This window comes from Zootoca vivipara, chromosome 3 (genome assembly GCF_963506605.1).
Source record: "Zootoca vivipara chromosome 3, rZooViv1.1, whole genome shotgun sequence".
Lineage (NCBI taxonomy): Eukaryota > Metazoa > Chordata > Lepidosauria > Squamata > Lacertidae > Zootoca > Zootoca vivipara.
Window position 1 is genome coordinate 116,554,132 of NC_083278.1, and position 19,182 is coordinate 116,573,313.

The following is a 19,182-nucleotide window of genomic DNA, read 5'->3' on the forward strand; positions in this document are numbered from 1 at the left end:
TTTCATGAGATGGACTCACTAGGAAGTTTCCAATAATAAATGTGAAAAAGTTCCATTATTAAATCACTTCTGTCGCCATGGTTGCTCGGACTAACATTTGTGATGCTCCTGTATTTATTTACGGTTTGTTTATTTATTTATGTATTTATTTATACATACATACATACATACATACATACATACATACATACATACATACCCTGCCCAGGAAGCTCGCAATAGAATATTAAAAGCACAATAAAATGTCAAACATTAAAAACTTCCCTAAACAGGGCTGCCTTCGGATGTCTCCTAAAAGTCAGATAGTTGTTTATTTCATTGACAACTGATGGGAGGGGCATTCCACAGGGCAGGAGCCACTACCGAGAAGGCCCTCTGCCTAGTTACCTGTAACCTCACTTCTTGCAGGGAGGGAACCACCAGAAGGCCCTTGGAGCTGGACCTCAGTGTCCTGGCTGGATGATGGGGGTGGAGACGCTCCTTCAGGTACACTGGGCTGAGGCCATTTAGGACTTTCAAGGTCAGCACCAACATTTTGAATTGTGCTCAGAAACGTAAAAAGGTAAAGGACCCCTGACAGTTAAGTCCAGTCGCGAATGACTCTGGGGTTGCAGCGCTCATCTCACTTTACTGGCCAAGGGAGCTGACATTTGTCTGCAGGCAGTTTTTCTGGGTCATGTGGCCACCATGACTAAGCCACTTCTGGCGAAACCAGAGCAGTGCACAGAAGCACCGTTTACCTTCCCGCCAGAGTGGTACCTATTTATCTACTTGCACTTTGACGTGCTTTCGAACTGCTAGGTTAGCAGGAGCTGGGACCGAACAACGGGAGCTCACTCCGTCGCGGGGATTCGAACCGCCGAGCTTCCGATCGGAAAGCCCTAGGCCCGGTGATTTAGACCACAGCGCCACACTCGGAAACGTACTGGGAGCCAATTTAGGTCTTTCAGTACCAGTGTTATACGGTCTCGGCGGCCACTCCCAGTCACCAGTCTAGCCGGAAGTGAATGATCCAATGAAGCCCACCTCAAATACATAGGTGAAGTAACAAATGAGTTAAGAGAAGCCATAGTTCCTCAAATGAAGCAGTTGCTGTCCAGTGTCAATGCTCCATGTTGCTGTTCAACAAAATACAATGCAAATTGCCACACAATAGTTACTGAAATGCTAACTGTTCTGGAGCAAATTCAAATACCTGCTCACCATAGTTTAACAGCTGCTCTGCGAGAAATATAGTGCATTACAGAAGGCTTGTTTTTGATTCTGTGTCTTTACATTTTTGTTTTCCTCTCTTTTTTGGTAAACTGCCTCCTTGTGATCAAGCGCTGTGTAAATTTTGCTCAGTGAATAAGTGTCAAAGAGAAGGGGGGGCAGGTCATGCTAACCTTGAACTGTTATGAGATTGTTTAAAAATACGGCGAGGATTCTTGGGCAGCAGACTGGTTGGCAAAGCTTCTTCCCTCCTTTCCAGGCCTGCGAATTCCTTTTGCTTTTTATTGGGGCTGGTTATTTATTGGATCCCATCTCATTCCTTTAGTACTGCCTGTCCGGACACCCAACGCTGCCATGCAACGTCCTCAAGTTCAAATCGACCACCATTATGCTCGACTGTGGGCTGGATATGACCTCGACGCTCAACTTTCTCCCCCTGCCTTTGGTCCAGAGGTACGTCCCGAGGCTCCTTGCATACTTTCCGCTTCTGCTTTCCGCTTCATAAGCTAGATTTTGGGGAGGGAAGAGTTTAGGGGGCGGGGGTGATGCCATTATTTCTGGGAGGTAGCCCAGAGCTGACTTGCCTGGGAGAGGAGGTTTTGTTTTTTTTTTTCAAATGAGCACACAGCGTCGCCCGTTAGCATAAATAGACTTAGTCCACTTAAAAATTCCCTTTATCAAAATAACGTCCTTTGGCTCAGTAGATGGAAAACGGTTTATGGATTTATCGATTCGGTTTTCCAGATAATTTATTCTAAGCTTCAGTAAAGTATTGCGGCAGCGGCTCAGCGCAAGTGAGGTCACAGATCTGTCATCTTTTCTGGCTTCTTCATGCAAGGAGAGATAAATGGGAGGCAGGAGGAAAGTGCAAGCATGCCAGGCGTATATCTCCCCCTCCCCAACACACACACACACACCAGCCCACCCCACAAATTTAAAAAATAGATATGTTACAGGATCTTCAACATCATCAGAAAGGGAAGTGGTCTCCCGATGGGTCCCGATTCCTGTGCACTGGGAAATCCGTGCCGCAGCTCAGATGAAGCAACTGAGATGACTTTCACGGGAGGGCAAGGGGGCAGCGGCGCTCCTGGCTTTGCATTTCTCTGCCTTATCACTGCTCCCAGGTTGGGGCTAGTTTGCAAGGAGAGAATCTCCCTTGATTAGACGCCGGCCGGCAAAGGGACTGATTGCTGCCCAGGCCACGGGGGGGGGGGGTTGCAACACTTGCCCCGTCACGGGCACCAGCAACCCATGTTACGCCTCTGGACTAGATGGGCCATTGGTCTGATCCGACAGGTCTCTTTTTATGTGCTAAGCATGCTCCTTCAGACCATGCAGACCCTGACCTTCGGACCGTACAAGCAGTTTGCACACACCTGGAGAGTTGCTGCCTGTACAGACTCCTAGCTTCCTTTTTTGTGATAGTAAGTTGTTTTTAACTGTAACCTTCCCTGAGACCTTAGAGTAAAGGGTGTGTGATTGATAACAATAGATAATAATAATAGTAATGAATACAAATAATAATAAATAGTAATAGATGTGATCGCACCACCACCAGAACTCATTTTCCAAGGAGCGTGGCTTTACTTTCATAAGGAGCCTGTACGTGTTTCTGGGAAGCAGGTTGAACAATCGAAACTTCTCCTCTTTTAACAGAATCCGACTGTGGAGATGGTGAAATCCAGTCGCAGGGAGGCTGTTAACCTTTCTTGTCTGGAGGAGCGTCACATTTGCTTGTTTTATTTATGTGTCGTGTCGAGCTATTTAGGATTAATCAATCACTTCATTACGCTGTCAGGAGCCCATCGGGGAGAGTTGCTTTATTTGGGAGGCTTCTGGGAAGAGAGCCTCAATATCGGGGGAGACGTTGGTTTCCCCCCTCCTCCCCCCCACTCCCCTTTTCCAAATTGCATCATCGAAAGCGAACATCTTGTGCTTATCAAGGAGGAGCGTAAAGTTCCTGGGCAAGCAGCTCACCTCTTCATCTTCTTCTCTCTTTAAAGAGTTTATTCCAGAGGTGAGGAAACCTGTGGCCGCCCCCAGACGTTGCTGGTACCCCTTTTCTGCCACGAGGACTCGTGGTGTCCTGGCATGGTGGCTGTGGCGGAGGAGGTAGTCTCAGTGTGCAATCTTTGCCTTGCACTGCTCTTTCTCGGCTCCTTGCGTGGATCAAGGAGTTGGAAGGGACCCCAGGGGTCATTTATTATTATTATTATTATTATTATTATTAATTATTCGTACCCCGCCCATCTGGTTGGGTTTCCCCAGTCTGGGCGGCTTCCAACAAAGATTGGAAGAGTAGTGACTAGTGGGCTGGAGAGTAGTGACTAGTGGGGTGCCACAGGGTTCTGTCTTAGGCCCAAACTTATTCAACATCTTTATCAATGACTTGGATGATGGGCTTGAGGGCATCCTGAGCAAGTTTGCAGATGACACCAAATTGGGAGGGGTGGCTAATACCCCAGAGGACAGGATCCCACTTCAAAATGACCTTAACAGATTAGACAACTGAGCCAAAGCAAACAAGATGAATTTTAACAAGCAGAAATGTAAAGTACTACACTTGAGCAAAAATAAATGAAAGGCACGAATACAGGATGGGTGACACCTGGCTTGAGAGCAGTACATGTGAAAAGGATCTAGGAGTCCTGGTAGACCACAAACTTGACATGAGTCAGCAGTGTGATGCAGCAGCTTAAAAAGCCAATGCAATTCTGGGCTGCATCAATAGGAGTATAGCATCTAGATCAAGGGAAGTAATAGTACCACTGTATTCTGCTCTGGTCAGACCTCTCCTGGAGTACTGTGTCCAGTTCTGGGCACCACAGTTCAAGAAGGATACTGACAAGCTGGAAAGTGTCCAGAAGAGGGCAACGAAAATGGTCAAAGGCCTGGAAACGATGCCTTATGAGGAACGGCTTAGGGAGCTGGGTATGTTTAGCCTGGAGAAGAGAAGGTTAAGGGGTGATATGATAGCCATGTTCAAATATATCAAAGGATGTCATATAGGGGAGGGAGAAAGGTTGTTTTCTGCTGCTCCAGAGAAGCGGACACGGAGCAATGGATTCAAACTTCAAGAAAGAAGATTCCACCTAAACATTAGGAAGAACTTCCTGACAGTAAGAGCTGTTCGGCAGTGGAATTTGCTACCAAGGAGTGTGGTGGAGTCTCATTCTTTGGAGGTCTTTAAGCAGAGGCTTGACAGGCATATGTCAAGAATGCTTTGATGGTGTTTCCTGCTCGGCAGGGGGTTGGACTGGATGGCCCTTGTGGTCTCTTCCAACTCTATGATTCTATGATTCTAAGATTTAAAATACATTAAAATGTCGCACTTCCCTGAACAGGGCTGCCTTCAGATGTCTTCTAAATGTCAGGTAGTTATTTATCTCTTTGACATCTGATGGGAGGGCGTTCCACAGGGCGGGTGCCACTACCGAAAAGGCCCTCTGCCTTGTTCCCTGTGGCTTTGCTTCTCGCAGTGAGGGAACCGCCAGAAGGCCCTTGGCCAGGGCCGTCTCTAAGGCTGGGGTGGGTGGCGCAATGTGCCAGGGCGCCAAGCTCCGGAGGGCGCCTAGTTGGGAGTCCGGGCTGAGCTGGAGCCGCCCGGGACTCCAGGGAACAGCCGAGAGCTGAACAGAGCTCGGAAAGAGCCCTGCAGTGCCTGAAGCTGCCACTGGGGGCGCATCGAGGGGCGCATCGAGGAGGAAGGCACACAGAGCAGCCCGCGTGCCCGCCTCACCCGCTTTGCTGCTTTCCCAGCGGCGGTGCCTGAAGCGGGGCGGTGGCGGTGGCGGAGCTGCCTCCGCCGAGGGGCGGCGCCCCCACCTGCTCAGACCAGACCAGCCACCCGACGGCGCACGCTCCTTGGGGCGCAGATCACCACGTCTCCGACACACCCACCTTGACTACCCCACAATAGTCACACCTTGGCGCTTTGCAGCCTCTCCTCTGCGCGCATGTTTCCCAAGGGCGCCCTGCTGCTGCTGCTGCCGCCACCACCTTTGAATGGCGATTTCCTGCTTCTCCAGGAAGCAGAGCCCAGGTCAGTCGCCCAGTCTGGAGGGCTTGGTGCCCCCCTCCCCTTTGCCTACCGCTGCTTGCAACTTCCCCCATTTAATGTGGGGAAGAAGACACCTCCTTTCGCGTCTATCTGGCGCTCGGTTCCTCCATGAGGCTCGCTGAGGATTTCTCCACCCCCCCCACATCCCGGTGGGGGGCACATTCCCCAAATGGGGGAGAGCCGGAAATGCCCCCGTGCAAAGGACCATAGGGGATCTTCAAAGTGGCGCAGCGTTTGCAAGAGCATCTTTTTGGATCCCAATCCCTGAAGGCGGGGAGGGGCGCCGGGGATGTTCCTAGGACGGTCCCACCGCCGGGTTCCCCATGGGGCGAAAGCGGCTCCTCCGGTGCAGTGCAGCTGGAAAAGTTGTTGTGTTGTAGCTGTTTGGAAGTAAGCACCGCTTACAGGCTTACTTCTGTGTAAGGGTGAAAAAGACTGTGGTTTTAAAAGGGATTATCTAGGCACATGGGGGGGGGCGCTGGAGGAATCTTTGCACCACGGCGCCCAATATGCTTAAGACGGCCCTGCCCTTGGCGCTGGACCTTAGTGTCCGGGCAGAACGATGGGGATGGAGACGCTTCTTCAGGTACAACCCCTTTTGATGCAGGAATCTCAGCTAAAGCATCCATGGCAGATCACCACCCAACCTCTGCTTTAAAACCTCCAAGGAAGGAGAGTCCACCACCTTTGCAGGGGGTTAGACTGGATGGCCCTTGTGGTCTCTTCCAACTCTATGATCCTATGGCCTCCGGAGGGAGACGGCTCCACTGTCGATCAGCTCTTGCCATCAGAAAGTTCTTCCTGATGTTTAGTCGGAATCTCCTTTCTTGTAACTTGAACCACGTCCAACTGCTCTCAGCTTCCCTTTACCTCTGTATCACGAAACCCTGAGACATGATCACTTTTCTCTCAAGGTTCTCAGTAGGAACCTCTCTGAGATCTATGGATGTAGTATACAAATTTAATAAATGATAATGCTAACAGGAATGGAGCTGAAATATTAGACTACCGCAATGTGTTGCATGGAGGGGCTACCCTTGGAAACTGCTTAGAAGCGGTTGGCTTCCCAGGATTTAAAATTTAATCCATTAATGGTAGGGCCAGGAAGTATTAAAGCTCAGTCGTGGCTCTGCCTGGGCTCAATATTTTCAAATTTTCAAATCATTTTTTATAATCTGGCTGGGTCTACTACGAGTTGCAGCCTGAAACTTCTGGAGGGCACCACATTGGGGAAAGGTGACTTAGCTGTGCTACATTTGTGAAATGTACATGGAGCATCAATAACTTAATTTATTATTGATTATTATTATTATTATTTTATTAAATTTTTATATCGCCCTATACCCGGAGGTCGTATTATGCCGTTCTCTGAAAACGGGTGCTGCTTTTGTCATAAAACCCATTAACACAGCCTTTCTCTCCCCCCCCCTTTTCCTGCAGTCCAAGGCTATCTAAGCTCCCTGGTTGGATCTTAAAAGATGGGAGCACTTTTCTAGACAAGGTAATGTACAACTGGGATTGGGCTTTTCAGCAAGCCTGCCTAATTAGCCAGCACCGTTGAGCTTGAACAAACTCTGATTTAACTGGGGAGAAAAGCAAGAGTGTTGCCAAAAGCAATTGCATTTCCAGGCCAAATCCTTTTGAGTCCTGCTCTTTATGATTTTTAACCCCGTCTTTTACAAAATTATTAATAAAATATTATTATTTTCAAAAAATAATTAATTTTTTTTACCAAAAGAGTACAGTGGTACCTTGGTTCCCAAACTTAATCCGTTCCGGTAGTCCGTTCCAAAACCAAAGCGTTCCAAAACCAAGGCGCGCTCTCCCATAGAAAGTAATGCAAAATGGATTAATCTGTTCCAGACTTTTAAAAGCAACCCCTAAAACAGCAATTAACATGATTTTTACTATCAAACGAGACCATTCCATAAAATGAAAGCAAAAAACATTGTACTGCAGTCACACAATCAATCAGTAGCTGAACTGGGTTCCACACAGTCACAAAAACAAACAAAACAAGTGCAAAAACAAAAGCACAAAATAAATAGCAAAAAACAGACAGGCCTCAGCGTAACACTCAAAACGGAAGTGTGGCACTCAAAACGGAGCACGTTCGGCTTCCGAAAAAAGTTCGCAAACCAGAACACTTACTTCCACATTTGCAGTGTTTGGGTTCCAAGTTGTTTGAGTACCAAGGCGTTTGAGAACCAAGGTATCACTGTACCTTGAAATGTCTCCTTGCCCCTTGTGCTCTTCCCCTGGACTCTGTTGGAGACTTTGGAAGGAATTCGTAAGAACCTAAGAAGTGTCTGCGGGGTCAGGCCATCTGGTCCAGCATCCTGTTCTCGCAGGGAATGCCCAAGTGTGCCGGGCGCAAGTTGAATCTCTGAACATTGCAAGAAGCCCCGTCAGCCGCATGGATACAATGCGTTCCACAATCGTATCAGAAGCCTCTTGGAGGCGCTGCCTGTAGTGGGCACCTTTAATTATGAATCCTGCTGTGCTTCTTATATTGACCATTGCGCTTGCTTAGAATGACAAATGAATTGACCAGTTCTCCACACAGTTGGGAGTCTGGGGCCAAAGGTGGAAGGCCCTTGTTTTTAAGACTAGAGGAGGCATTGAAATTCACCCAGCCTCCCCATAATTCACCTTTTAACTTACCTGCATGAGGTTAAGCGCCTCCTGCCATTTGAGGTAATTGCTTGTTTGTTAGAAGTTGCCAAAAAATTGCTAGAATTTCTTAAGAGCTGGAGCCCAGGGAACACACTGTAGAGGGAGGGGGAGGTAAAGCACTGTTTGGTAAACATGCAACCTTTAACTTTGGGGGGAGCTCCAAAGAAAAACCCTTTTCCCCGTGCAGAGAACTGTATAGCAGCATAGTTCATGCACCAGTTGGCTGCTGAGAGGCATCGCTGCCTTCGTTGTCTAAGCAGCCCATTGCTCCAATCTCATCTCAGACCTATTTGCATGAGAAGCAACCAACTTGTCGGACTAAGCAAAGGGAGAAAGACTCATTTAACAGGCCTGCGAGAATATTAATGTGGATGTCTGGAGGAACTAGCAGGGCAGTTTCCATCTCCAAACCCGACGGGAGTAAAAGTTTGACCATCCCAGCCTATAAGCACCAGCAGGTGAAACCCAGAGTATGCTCCTCTCCCCTCGCTGTCACCTAGCCTCGTATTTCTTCCTTTTCAGCTGAGCATCTTCCCTCTTCTCCTCCCCTCCCATTTCCCAGGAGCTGAAAGACTGTGCAGGCCGGGCCTTTGTGGATTCCGTTCCAGAGTTCTGCTTGCCGGAGGTGAGTCTTCCCAGGAGCCTGGGTGCCAAACCCACTTTTGGTCCCCAGCTGGAACTATAGAGGGGGTCTCGAACCCGCTGCTTTCCTTCCACTGATTTCAGAGAGGCTTGCAGCGGTCAGAGGAGTCCCAAGCCACCTGCCTTCTTTGGAGAAAACACACGTTTCACAGGAGGCTCTTATTGAAAGAATGCCCGTTGCTAGATGACGACTTTCCGATCCATTTCTCAAGCCACTTACAGCTCCTGTTACAATTTAAGGGAAAGCGGAACTGCAAACAGCCATGTTTTTTGAACATTTATTTCGCTGTGGGCCCCTTAAGGGCAAAACAGCAGCTTACTGAGTGCGCAAAATAATAACACTCAGCGCTTCATATAGTGCTTTCCAGCAGGGAGCATTACATATATTATCTCGGGGATTGTCACAAACAACCCTGTAAGGTGGGCTAAAGTTGTTTTTGTCTGTGCTGCTGGATTTGCTGAAAGAGAGAATGGCTTTCCCAAAACCTACTGGTGTTCCAGCTCCCCACCTGGCCAATATATATATATAAAATTTGGACACTTGAACGCACCTCATTCCTCAGAATGAAATCATTTTGTACCTTTTTTTGCTTGGACAGTGTAATATACGATTTGCCTCATTTATTTGTCTCAGAAATTCCAGCTGCTGGTTGAGCATGAGACTCTTAATCTCAGGGCCGTGGGTTCGAATCCCACTTTGGGCAAAAGCTTCCTGCATTGCAGGGGATTTGGACTACAGATTCTTACCAGTCCAGGGGGCAGCGCTGCCTGCTGTCTTCCTCCCTCTCAGTCTCAGTGTTGCCCTTGCAGGACTCAGCAGGGGCGAGGAAGATGGGGGCAAACCCAGAATCAGCTGGCTCTAGCACCAGCTACTGTTAGTCTCCTTGCATTCCACCCTACCAGTCCCACTGCGCACCAGCCACCCCTGAGAGCACCTGCTTGGCATGCAGAAGTCCCCAGATTTCAATCCACGACACCAGCGGCTTAGGATCGGGCAACGGATGTGTCGGGGAGGAGACATTTCTCTGCTTGAGACGCGCTGCCTGTCACAGCAGATTGTCCCGAGCAAATGGGACCAAATGTTTCCTGAGAACATAAGGAGAACCTGCAGGATCAGGCCAGTGGCCCACCTAGACCAGCATCCTGTTCTCACAGTGAGATGCCCCTTTTGGAAGCCCCGCAAGCAGCTCTCTCCAGTGGTTTCCGGCAGCTGGTATTCAGAAGCATACTGCCTCCGACGGGAGGGAAAACACATCCATCAGGCTTAGCAGCTACAGAGGGCCTTATCCTCGGTGAATCTGCCTAATCCTCTTTTCAAGCCCACCTCCGTTGGTGGCCCTGTCTGCCTGACTCTGCACAAGGCAGCGCCGTAAAATTGTGGAACCAGAAGGTCCCCAAAGACGCATTTTGTCCGCCCCCCGCCCCCGCAACACAGAGATCTCGGTGGTAGTTCTCCTGCGTGCAGAAAGTCCCCAACTTCCTCTCCAGCCGAAATGAACTTCCTGGCAGGACAGGGGAAGGACGGAGAGCCCAGGGAATGCAAGTGGGACCCTGCAACAAAATGTTGCCGTTTGGAGTGGGCCTGGAAGAGCAGTCAGTGAGCCATGCCATGCTCTCCTCCATGATGCAGGAGGAGTTAGAGGCTGCCGGGGGGGGGGGGGGAGCCAGGCAGTGTCCCACCCAGAGGCCGAAGCAGGATTTCAAGGCACCCAGAGGGCCTTTAAGGTCCTGGGAGAGCTCCCAGGGTCCTACTCTAGTCACTTTCATGGACTCATATAACAACAACAACAACAACAACAACAACAACAACAACAACAACAACAACAACAACAATAATAATATTTATACCCCACCCATCAGGCTGGGTTTTCCCAGCCACTCTGGGCAGCTCCGAACAGAATATTAAAAACACGATAAAAGATCAAACATTAAAAACAGATGCCTTCAGATGTCTCCTAAAAGTCAGATAATTGTTTATTTCCTTGAGGGCGTTCCACAGGGCAGGTGCCACTACCAAGAAGGCCCTCTGCCTGGTTCCCTGTAAGCTCACTTTTCGCAGTGAGGGAACCACCAGAAGGCCCTTGGCACTGGACCTCAGTGTCCAGGCAGAACGATGAGGGTGGAGACACTCCTTCAGGTATACTAGGCTGAGGCCGTTAAAAGTCAGCACCAACACTTTGAATTGTGCTCAGAAACGTACTGGGAGTCAATGTAGGTCTTTCAGGACCGGTGTTCTATGGTCTTGGCGGCCACTCCCAGTCCCCAGTCTTGCTGCCACATTCTGGATTAGTTGTAGGTCGCCTTCAAAAGTAGCCCCACGTAGAGGGCATTGCAGTAGTCTAAGCGGGAGATAACCAGAGCATGCACCACTCTGGCAAGACAGTCTGCGGGCAGGAAGGGTCTCAGCCTGTGTACCAGATGGAGCTAGTCAACAGATGCCCTGGACGCAGAATTGACCTGTGCTTCCATGGACAGCTGTGAGTCCAAATGACTCCCAGGCTGCACATCAGGTCCTTCGCAGTTACCCCATTCAGGACCAGGGATTCGCTTGGCCTTTCATTGGCATAATTTTAGACAATAAGATCGCAAAGGTGAAAGGAAAATAAAACCCATAAAACATTGGCAATCCAGACATATCAAACACAAAAAACGAATTCATAGAGTTGGAAGGGACCCCCAAGGGTCATCAAGTCCAACCCCCCCATTTCATTCTCACAGCAACCTTGTGAGGCAGGCCAGGCTGAAAGATGGTGACTAAGCCCCAGCTCACCTGGTGAGTTTCCTGGCCGAGTGGAGATTTGAACCCCGGTCTCTCTGGTGCTCTCACCACTGTACCACACTGCCTCTCTCCTTCTTTGGTTCCTGCAAGGCTAAGGAAGCAGGGAACCAGCAGAGGGCAGAGGCTGCACCCTACAGTCAAGGGGGTCATGAAGACAACCCTGGCAGGGTGAAGACTCTGACTCCTCCTCCCTGCACTTGGTTAGAGTGTGGTGCTGGTAACGCCAAGGTTGCAGGTTCGATTCCCGCGTGGGACAGCTGCTTATTCCTGTATTTTGAGGGGGTTGGACTAGAACAGGCACCCCCAAACTGTGGCCCTCCAGATGTTTTGGCCTACAACTCCCATGATCCCTAGCTAACAGGACCAGTGATCAGGGGAGATGGGAATTGTAGTCCAAAACATCTGGAGGGCCAAAGTTTGGGGGTGCCTGGACTAGAATCAGAGGTCAGCAAACTTTTTCCGCAGGGGGCCGGTCCACTGTCCCTCAGACTTTGTGGTGGGCTGGAATATATATTTGGGGGGGGGGATGAACGAATTCCTATGCCCCACATAAAACCCAGAGATGCCTTTTAAATAAAAAGACACATTCTACTCATGTAAAAACACACTATTCCCGGACCATCCGCGGGCTGGATTGAGAAGGCGATTAGGCTGGATCTACCTTAGTTTGCCTACCCTACTCTGCAATTCTATGATTCCACTGCCCAGCAGCACATGGTCTCTGGGTTGTGGGTTACGACAGATGCTCTTATTTCATTCCACCTCCCACCCAGTTTTCCATTTTCTTTGGACTGACTGCCTCTCCCCCCCCTCCACCTCCCCTAAAAAAGCAAAAGAACCATCAGGTCGTAAGTTAACTGCTGCGGGACTTCCGTTTTTTGAGCAGCCACGTTGACCCATTTCTCGGCTGTTACCTTCGAATCAATGGGAAGATAATTTTTCCACTTGGCAACTATTGAATGCCATTAACTGTTCCATAATAACTGAGTTAGAGGTTTAAGTTTCTGGTAAGTTTTCCAGACCAACGTAATCGGGGGTTGTAGCCTTACCAGTAAATATTTCCAATTACAATTCCTATTATGCAGATGCAAAAATCTTTTTTTTTTCTCCTCCTCCGACCTTGGCTGATCCTACCTATGTATTCCTCTGCCTGGAGAACAGTATGGAGAGGACAGGTTTAGTTCCAGCCCCAAATGTGACTATTGTTGTTGTTTAGTCGTTTAGTCATGTCCGACTCTTTGTGACCCCATGGACCAGAGCACGCCAGGCACTCCTGTCTTCCACTGCCTCCCGCAGTTTAGTCAGACTCATGTTGGTAGCTTCGAGAACACTGTCCAACCATCTCGTCCTCTGCCGTCCCCTTCTCCTAGTGCCCTCCATCTTTCCCAACATCAAGGTCTTTTCCAAGGATTCTTCTCTTCTCATGAGGTGGCCAAAGTATTGGAGCCTCAGCTTCACGATCTGTCCTTCCAATGAACACTCAGGGCTGATTTCCTTCAGAATGGATAGGTTTGATCTTCTTGCAGTCCATGGGACTCTCAAGAGTCTCCTCCAGCACCATAATTCAAAAGCATCAATTCTTCGGCGATCAGCCTTCCTTATGGTCCAGCTCTCACTTCCATACATCACTACTGGGAAAACCATAGCTTTAACTATACGGACCTTTGTCGGCAAGGTGATGTCTCTGCTTTTTAAGATGCTGTCTAGGTTTGTCATTGCTTTTCTCCCAAGAAGCAGGCGTCTTTTAATTTCATGACTGCTGTCTCCATCTGCAGTGATCATGGAGCCCAAGAAAGTAAACTCTCTCAATGCCTCCATGTGACTATTATATCCTGACTATTATAAGTCAAACTTATATTTGAGATTCTAGGCCATCCTTGAGGCCTCAGGCCTTGCCTTCCAGCTGCTTCTCACCTCCCCTTCTATAGGTTGCCTCTCAACTTTTCATCTTAGATTCCCCTTGAATAGAATCACAGAAATGTCGAGTTGGAAGGGAATATGAGGGTCATCTAGCCCAACCCTTTGAAATGCAGGAATATTTTCCCCAACGTGGAACTCGAACCCACAACCCCAGGAGTAAGGGTCTCACGATCTACTGCAGTGGGCCCCTGGGTGAATTCCAGGGTCAAACAGGCCCAAGAAGGAGGGAAACTAAATAGGGCCAAAGGAGCAGAAACGAGAGTGAGACGTAGCCTCAAGAAATCTGGAGAAAAGGGAAAAGTCATGTGAGAAGCAGAGCATTGCTGGGCGTTCACTACACCCTGAGCAGTGTAGTGGTCAGAGTACTGAACTAAGACCTGGGAGACCAGAGTTCGAATCCTAACACTCCAATGATGCTGAAAAGGAAGCATTTCTTCATGTGATGCCATAGTTAAACTGTGGAACTCCCTGCCACAGGAGGCAGTGGTGGCCACAAACCTGGGTGGCTTTAAAAGAGGATCGGACCAATTCTGCCTCCATAGTTGGAGGCAACAGTGCTTCCGGGTACCAGTTGCTGCAAACCACAGGAGGGGGAGAGTTGCTCTTGGGTTTGAATCCTCCGTGCAGGTTTCCCACAGGCGCCTGGTTGGCCACTGCGGGAACAGGACGCTGGGCTCGATAGCCTCCTCTTACATTCTGATTGAGGGAGAAGCCTTTTAGGAGGCTGCGTTTCCCAACACCGCCTTGCGCTCTCCGTTTTCAGATGGAGCTGATTGACCTGACAACGGTGGACGTCATCCTGATCTCAAACTACCACTGCATGATGTCCTTGCCCTACATTACGGAGCACACCGGGTTCTCTGGAACCGTCTACGCCACCGAGCCGACGGTTCAGATTGGCAGGTGAGGGGGAAAAGCCTCGCCTTTGGGGGAAGATGTAGAGGACGACACGGGGAAGAGGAGCGTTGCCTCTAATGTTCTTGAGAGGCTTTTAAGACGCGGCTGGAAGCGAGCCAAGGAAGTTCTTCTTCGCGGCTTTAAGTGTGTGCACTGCAGGTTTGGCTCTGCTCTTCCTGAATGTTGTGAGTCAGTTCGGGCTCCTCTGTTTGGCAGGCCTGGGCGGAGGGATTAAATGGTGCTAGACAGTGTTGCGCTCACAGGAAACCTCTGCCGCTGCTTCTGTGGTGGGCAGCGCACATCAGGGACACACTCCTCTGTTTTGCAAGTTGCTAAATGCAGAATCACAGGATCATAGAATTGGAAGGAACCCTGGGGATCATCTAGTCCAACCCCCTGCAAGAGGCAGGAACACACAGCTGTCCCTTCCGGGGATCGAACCTGCAAACTTGGTGTTATCAGCACCGTGCTCTAACCAACTCAGCCATCCAGAAGGATAAGTCACTGGATTGAATGGGAAGGCTTAGGTTGTACCGCTTCTGGCTGTAGCTCTTCAACCTGGTGGGGAAACAGGCCACTCCCCGCTTGTAGAAAACTAGCGTGTCAGGAAAGAAGGGTTGAGCATTACCTCCCAGACCTGCTTGGAATTTTTAATACTGGGGAGGAAACAGACATGAGAGTGCTCACTCACTACAATCTGGTCCTGATAAGCCAGTGTGAGAGCCAGTGTGGTTGTAGTGGTTAGGAGCAGTGGACTCGTAATCTGGTGAACTGGGTTCGATTCCCCGCTCCTCCACATGCAGCTGCTGGGTGACCTTGGGCTAGTCACACTTCTCTGAAGTCTCTCTGCCTCACTCATCTCACAGATTTACCACTCCTATCAGCCAATCACCTATTCCCACCACCCTTCTGAATAATATCCCTCCCCACCCTCTGACTATACATAAGGGTCTGGTGACTTCTGTTTCAGTGTATCTGAAGAAGTGTGCATGCACACGAAAGCTCATACCAATGACACACTTAGCTGGTCTCTAAGGTGATACTGGAAGGAATTTTTTTTATTTTTTTGTTTCACTTCACAGAGTGTTTGTTGTGGGGGAGGAAGGGAAAGGAGAATGTTAGCCGCTCTGAGACTCCTTCGGGTTGTGATAAAGCGAGATATCAAATCCAAACTCCTCCTCCTCCTCCTCCTCCTCCTCCTCCAAGTGAGACCTGCAACAAAAAAGTTGCAGTCTGTGAAACCTGCCCACCTCCAAGGTACTCTGGTTTGCATGGAACTAAGTTGCAGTTAATATAGTCATTAGGGTGGGTCATTTTAAAAAAAAAATCGAAAATGTTTCCTCCCTTGATCTTATCTCAGGCGTATGGTATAAACATAGTCAAATTTCAAATTTGGGACAAATCGGTTAATATTTAGACCCTGCTCCTACAGATTGAAATGTTGCCTAATAGTCATGTTTATTCGTTTCAAAGCGTCTACTCTGAGTAGGATATAACATTGGTTGCAGGGATCAATTAGCGTCCTGTGACCACCCTCCGTTGTTTTGGGACTTCTTCCCCCACCTTAAGGGTGTTCCCCCCCCCCAAAGCATTTTTATACCTCTGCCAGTCATGGGGTCCCACCAAGCCAGCTGATGCCTGTTGCTTGAGTCTTGAGTCTGAGTAGTGGCATCTTGGCTACATAAGGGCAGGGCCGTCTTAAGCCCACCCAGCGCCCTGGCGCTAAGGTCCCTCCAGCGCCCCCCTCCAGAGCCTCTCCAAGGGCCCGAGAGTGCCAAGTGGACTGCGGCAGCAGCGGGACGCCACCTCCGAGGACTCCGCGCTGCGCCTCCTTCTCGTTTCCCCAGCGCTGGGTTCCGCTTAGTAAAGCTTCGCCACCAGCGCGTGCACCACGGGACCAGCAAGAGCTGCTTGGGCGCTGTGCGCACGCTGGTGGCGAAGCTCGACTGAGCGGAACCCAGCGCTCGGGAAACGAGAAGGAGGCGCAGCGCGGAGTCCTCGGAGAAGGAGAGAGACGTGGCGCAGCCTCTCAGCTAGTGGAGCGCAGTCCTGGCCAGATCGCCGGAACCCTGCGCTCACTTGGCGCCCTTCCAGTGCCTGGCGCCGTGGTTCTATGCGCCACTAGCCTCTATGGCTAGGACGGGCCTGCATAAGGGGACCTGCCTCCTCGCCCCTGACCTTTGGAAATGGGGAGAGCAGTTCCGGTGTGCCATCAAAACCACCTGTCTTTTGTCCTTGCGGCTGAGATCCGAGCCTTTCCTTGCAGCTGCTGCTGCTGCTGCTGCTGATAATAATAATGATGATGATGATGATGATGATGATGATGATGATGGATGCTCCTCCTCTCTGCAGGCTTCTGATGGAGGAGCTTGTCAACTTCATTGAGCGGGTGCCCAAGGCTCAGTCTGCCTCCATGTGGAAGAATAAGGAAGTGCAAAGGTAAGGATGGGCACCTGCCCTCCACAGGGCACCTCCCTTGGGAATGTGTCTCTGAAGGGGGGGTCGGGGGGGCACTGTCTCCTTCACGGTTTGGTTTCTCGCTCAGCTAGCTGACCCTCCGAGCTGCTTACGTCAGTCAGAACAGCATTTCCCAAACATTTTTTGGGGCCATTTGACCCATTGGTTCCACAATCTCATCCCCAGTGTCCCTCTACCCTACCCTATAAAAAGCATTATTATTATTATTATTATTATTATTATTATTATTATTATTATTTATTTTTAATTTTATTTTTATACATCTTCATCCGTAGATCTGGGGGCTGTTCACAACATTAAAAACAGTGGTTTGCACGGCCCACTAAGGAAGATAATAGCACGATAAAATTCGAAACAAGGAGGATTAATTTGCACGTTTATTCAAAATCCAATTGGAACTATTCAGTTTAATTAACTAATTCAGCAAAATTGATGGACTCGGCCCAGTGATGCCAGCTTGAAGTCATTTACACCTTCCTGCTGCCCCCCCCCTTGCCTCTTAGGACGCCCCCACCCCCACCCCGGTAATCCCCACCTCTAGGCAGGGGAGGGGGAGAACCACCAACTTTGGGAACCACTGACTTAGAACAATAAAATCAGCAATACCTCAGGGACCGCAGAACCTCAAGGGCCACCTCTCCCCATATGAACGTACCCGGACCCTGCAATCATCCTCTGAGGTCCTTCTTCGTTTGCCTGCTCCATGTGAGCCCTGGAGGGTAGTAAAACGTGAACGGGGGCTTTTCTGCAGTGGCTCCCATATGTGGGATGCTTGCCCCAGGGAGGCTCGCCTGGCACCTTCATTATACACCTTTAGGTGCCAGGCGAAAACATTCCTCTTCAACCAGGTTGACATTTTACTGTGTTTTTAAATATTTTGTTGGGAGCAGCCCAGAGTGGCTGGGGCAACTCAGTCTTATGGATGGCACATAAATAGCAAAATTATTATTATTATTATTATTATTATTATTATTATTATTATTATCATTATCATTATCATTATCATTATTATTATTTGGCTAATTGACATCCGATGCCCTCTTAAATGTGCTGTGGAAGCGGGTGGGCATTGCTGGGTTACCTTTGTTCTTATTTTTATTACGTACTTTGTGTGTGTGCATTTATATCATCATTTTCTGTTGTGAACCGCGGCCAGAGATCTACGTCTATCGGGCGCCATGCAGATTAAAAAAATATCAATAATACAATAATGGAAAAAAATTATCACAACAAAACAGCAGAGTGGACAAAAGCCCATGCTTTTGAATACTGATGAACAGATAGATCTTAAAGGCCCCTGGGCAGACCTGAGCGCGATGGGACTCTCCCCAGCGCAAAGAATCATAGAATCATAGAGTTGGAAGAGACCACAAGGGCCATCCAGTCCAACCCCCTGCCAAGCAGGAAACACCATCAAAGCATTCTTGACATATAGATGTCAAGCCTCTGCTTAAAGACTTCCAAAGAAGGAGACTCCACCACACTTCTTGGCAGCAAATTCCACTGTCGAACAGCTCTTACTGTCAGGAAGTTCTTCCTAATGTTTAGGTGAAATCTTCTTTCTTGTAGTTTGAATCCATTGCTCTGTGTCCGCTTCTCTGGAGCAGCAGGAAACAACCTTTCTCCCTCCTCTATATGACATCCATTTATATATTTGAACATGGCTATCATATCACCCCTTAACCTTCTCTCCTCCAGGCTAAACATACCCAGCTCCCTAAGCCCTTCCTCATAAGGCATCGTTTCCAGGCCTTTGACCATTTTGGTTGCCCTCCTCTGGGCATGGCACCAGTGCCTTTGAAACAGAGCATGGCCAGCAAATCAGTGAATCAATTAAGGTTTTGAGCATCTGCGCTTGGCACTGTCAGATCGGGTCTTCGGTGTCAGCCCCAAGTCGGGCTGCCTGTGCCCAAATTGGCGCCTCTTTCCTGGGGTTGGTGAGATAGCGGCTTTTGAAAACAGGGAACACCCCCAAGCAAGCCCAACGTTAAGCGATGGCCAAGCTGATCTCCTTTTATTTTGAGTTACCCGTGAGCCTCGTGCCAGGCTGCGTGCCAGTGGCGCCTCTTCCCCTCTTTGCACAGCAGCCTGGAACTTTCCTTGTGTTTATATCACTTTGCAGCTCAGACACTTCCAGCCCCGGTTGGGCTGTGTGCAACTGAGCCTCTCCCTTTATTGTAGGAAACGCCGGCGCCTTTGAAATGGAAAGCTCTGCAAGGAATAGACTTAGTGCATCAGGGCAGCTGACGGCTTTACCCCATTACCATCTGCAATCTGAGCTAATGGCCGGCAACTCCGAACCCCACTGAGTTGTGGCCGTGGGGTGGCTTACATCGTATTTCCCCTTTCATTCCTCCACCTCAAAACAGTGGATGAGTTCCATGGAGTTGGGGTGCTTTTGGGGGGGAGGAAGACAGAGGGGGCGTCCTCCCTTTATCAGTGTTTCTAAGCATGGTTTTATGCAAGGGTCAGCAAACTTTTAAAGCAGGGGGCCGGTCCACTGTCCTTCAGACCT

The 19,182-nt window shown here is 49.3% G+C and overlaps 1 protein-coding gene across 2 annotated transcripts in view; it reads left to right on the plus strand.

Moving 5' to 3' along the window:
* The window catches only part of INTS9 (integrator complex subunit 9), a 61,216-nt gene that overhangs the window by 3,782 nt on the left and 38,252 nt on the right, over positions 1-19,182 (plus strand). For both annotated transcript variants that reach the window (XM_035110854.2, XM_035110856.2), the window contains exons 2-6: positions 1,538-1,665; positions 6,716-6,776; positions 8,514-8,576; positions 14,056-14,195; positions 16,542-16,628. In XM_035110854.2, coding sequence (XP_034966745.2) covers positions 1,538-1,665; positions 6,716-6,776; positions 8,514-8,576; positions 14,056-14,195; positions 16,542-16,628 — 479 coding nt within the window. The remainder of the gene's footprint in view (positions 1-1,537; positions 1,666-6,715; positions 6,777-8,513; positions 8,577-14,055; positions 14,196-16,541; positions 16,629-19,182) is intronic.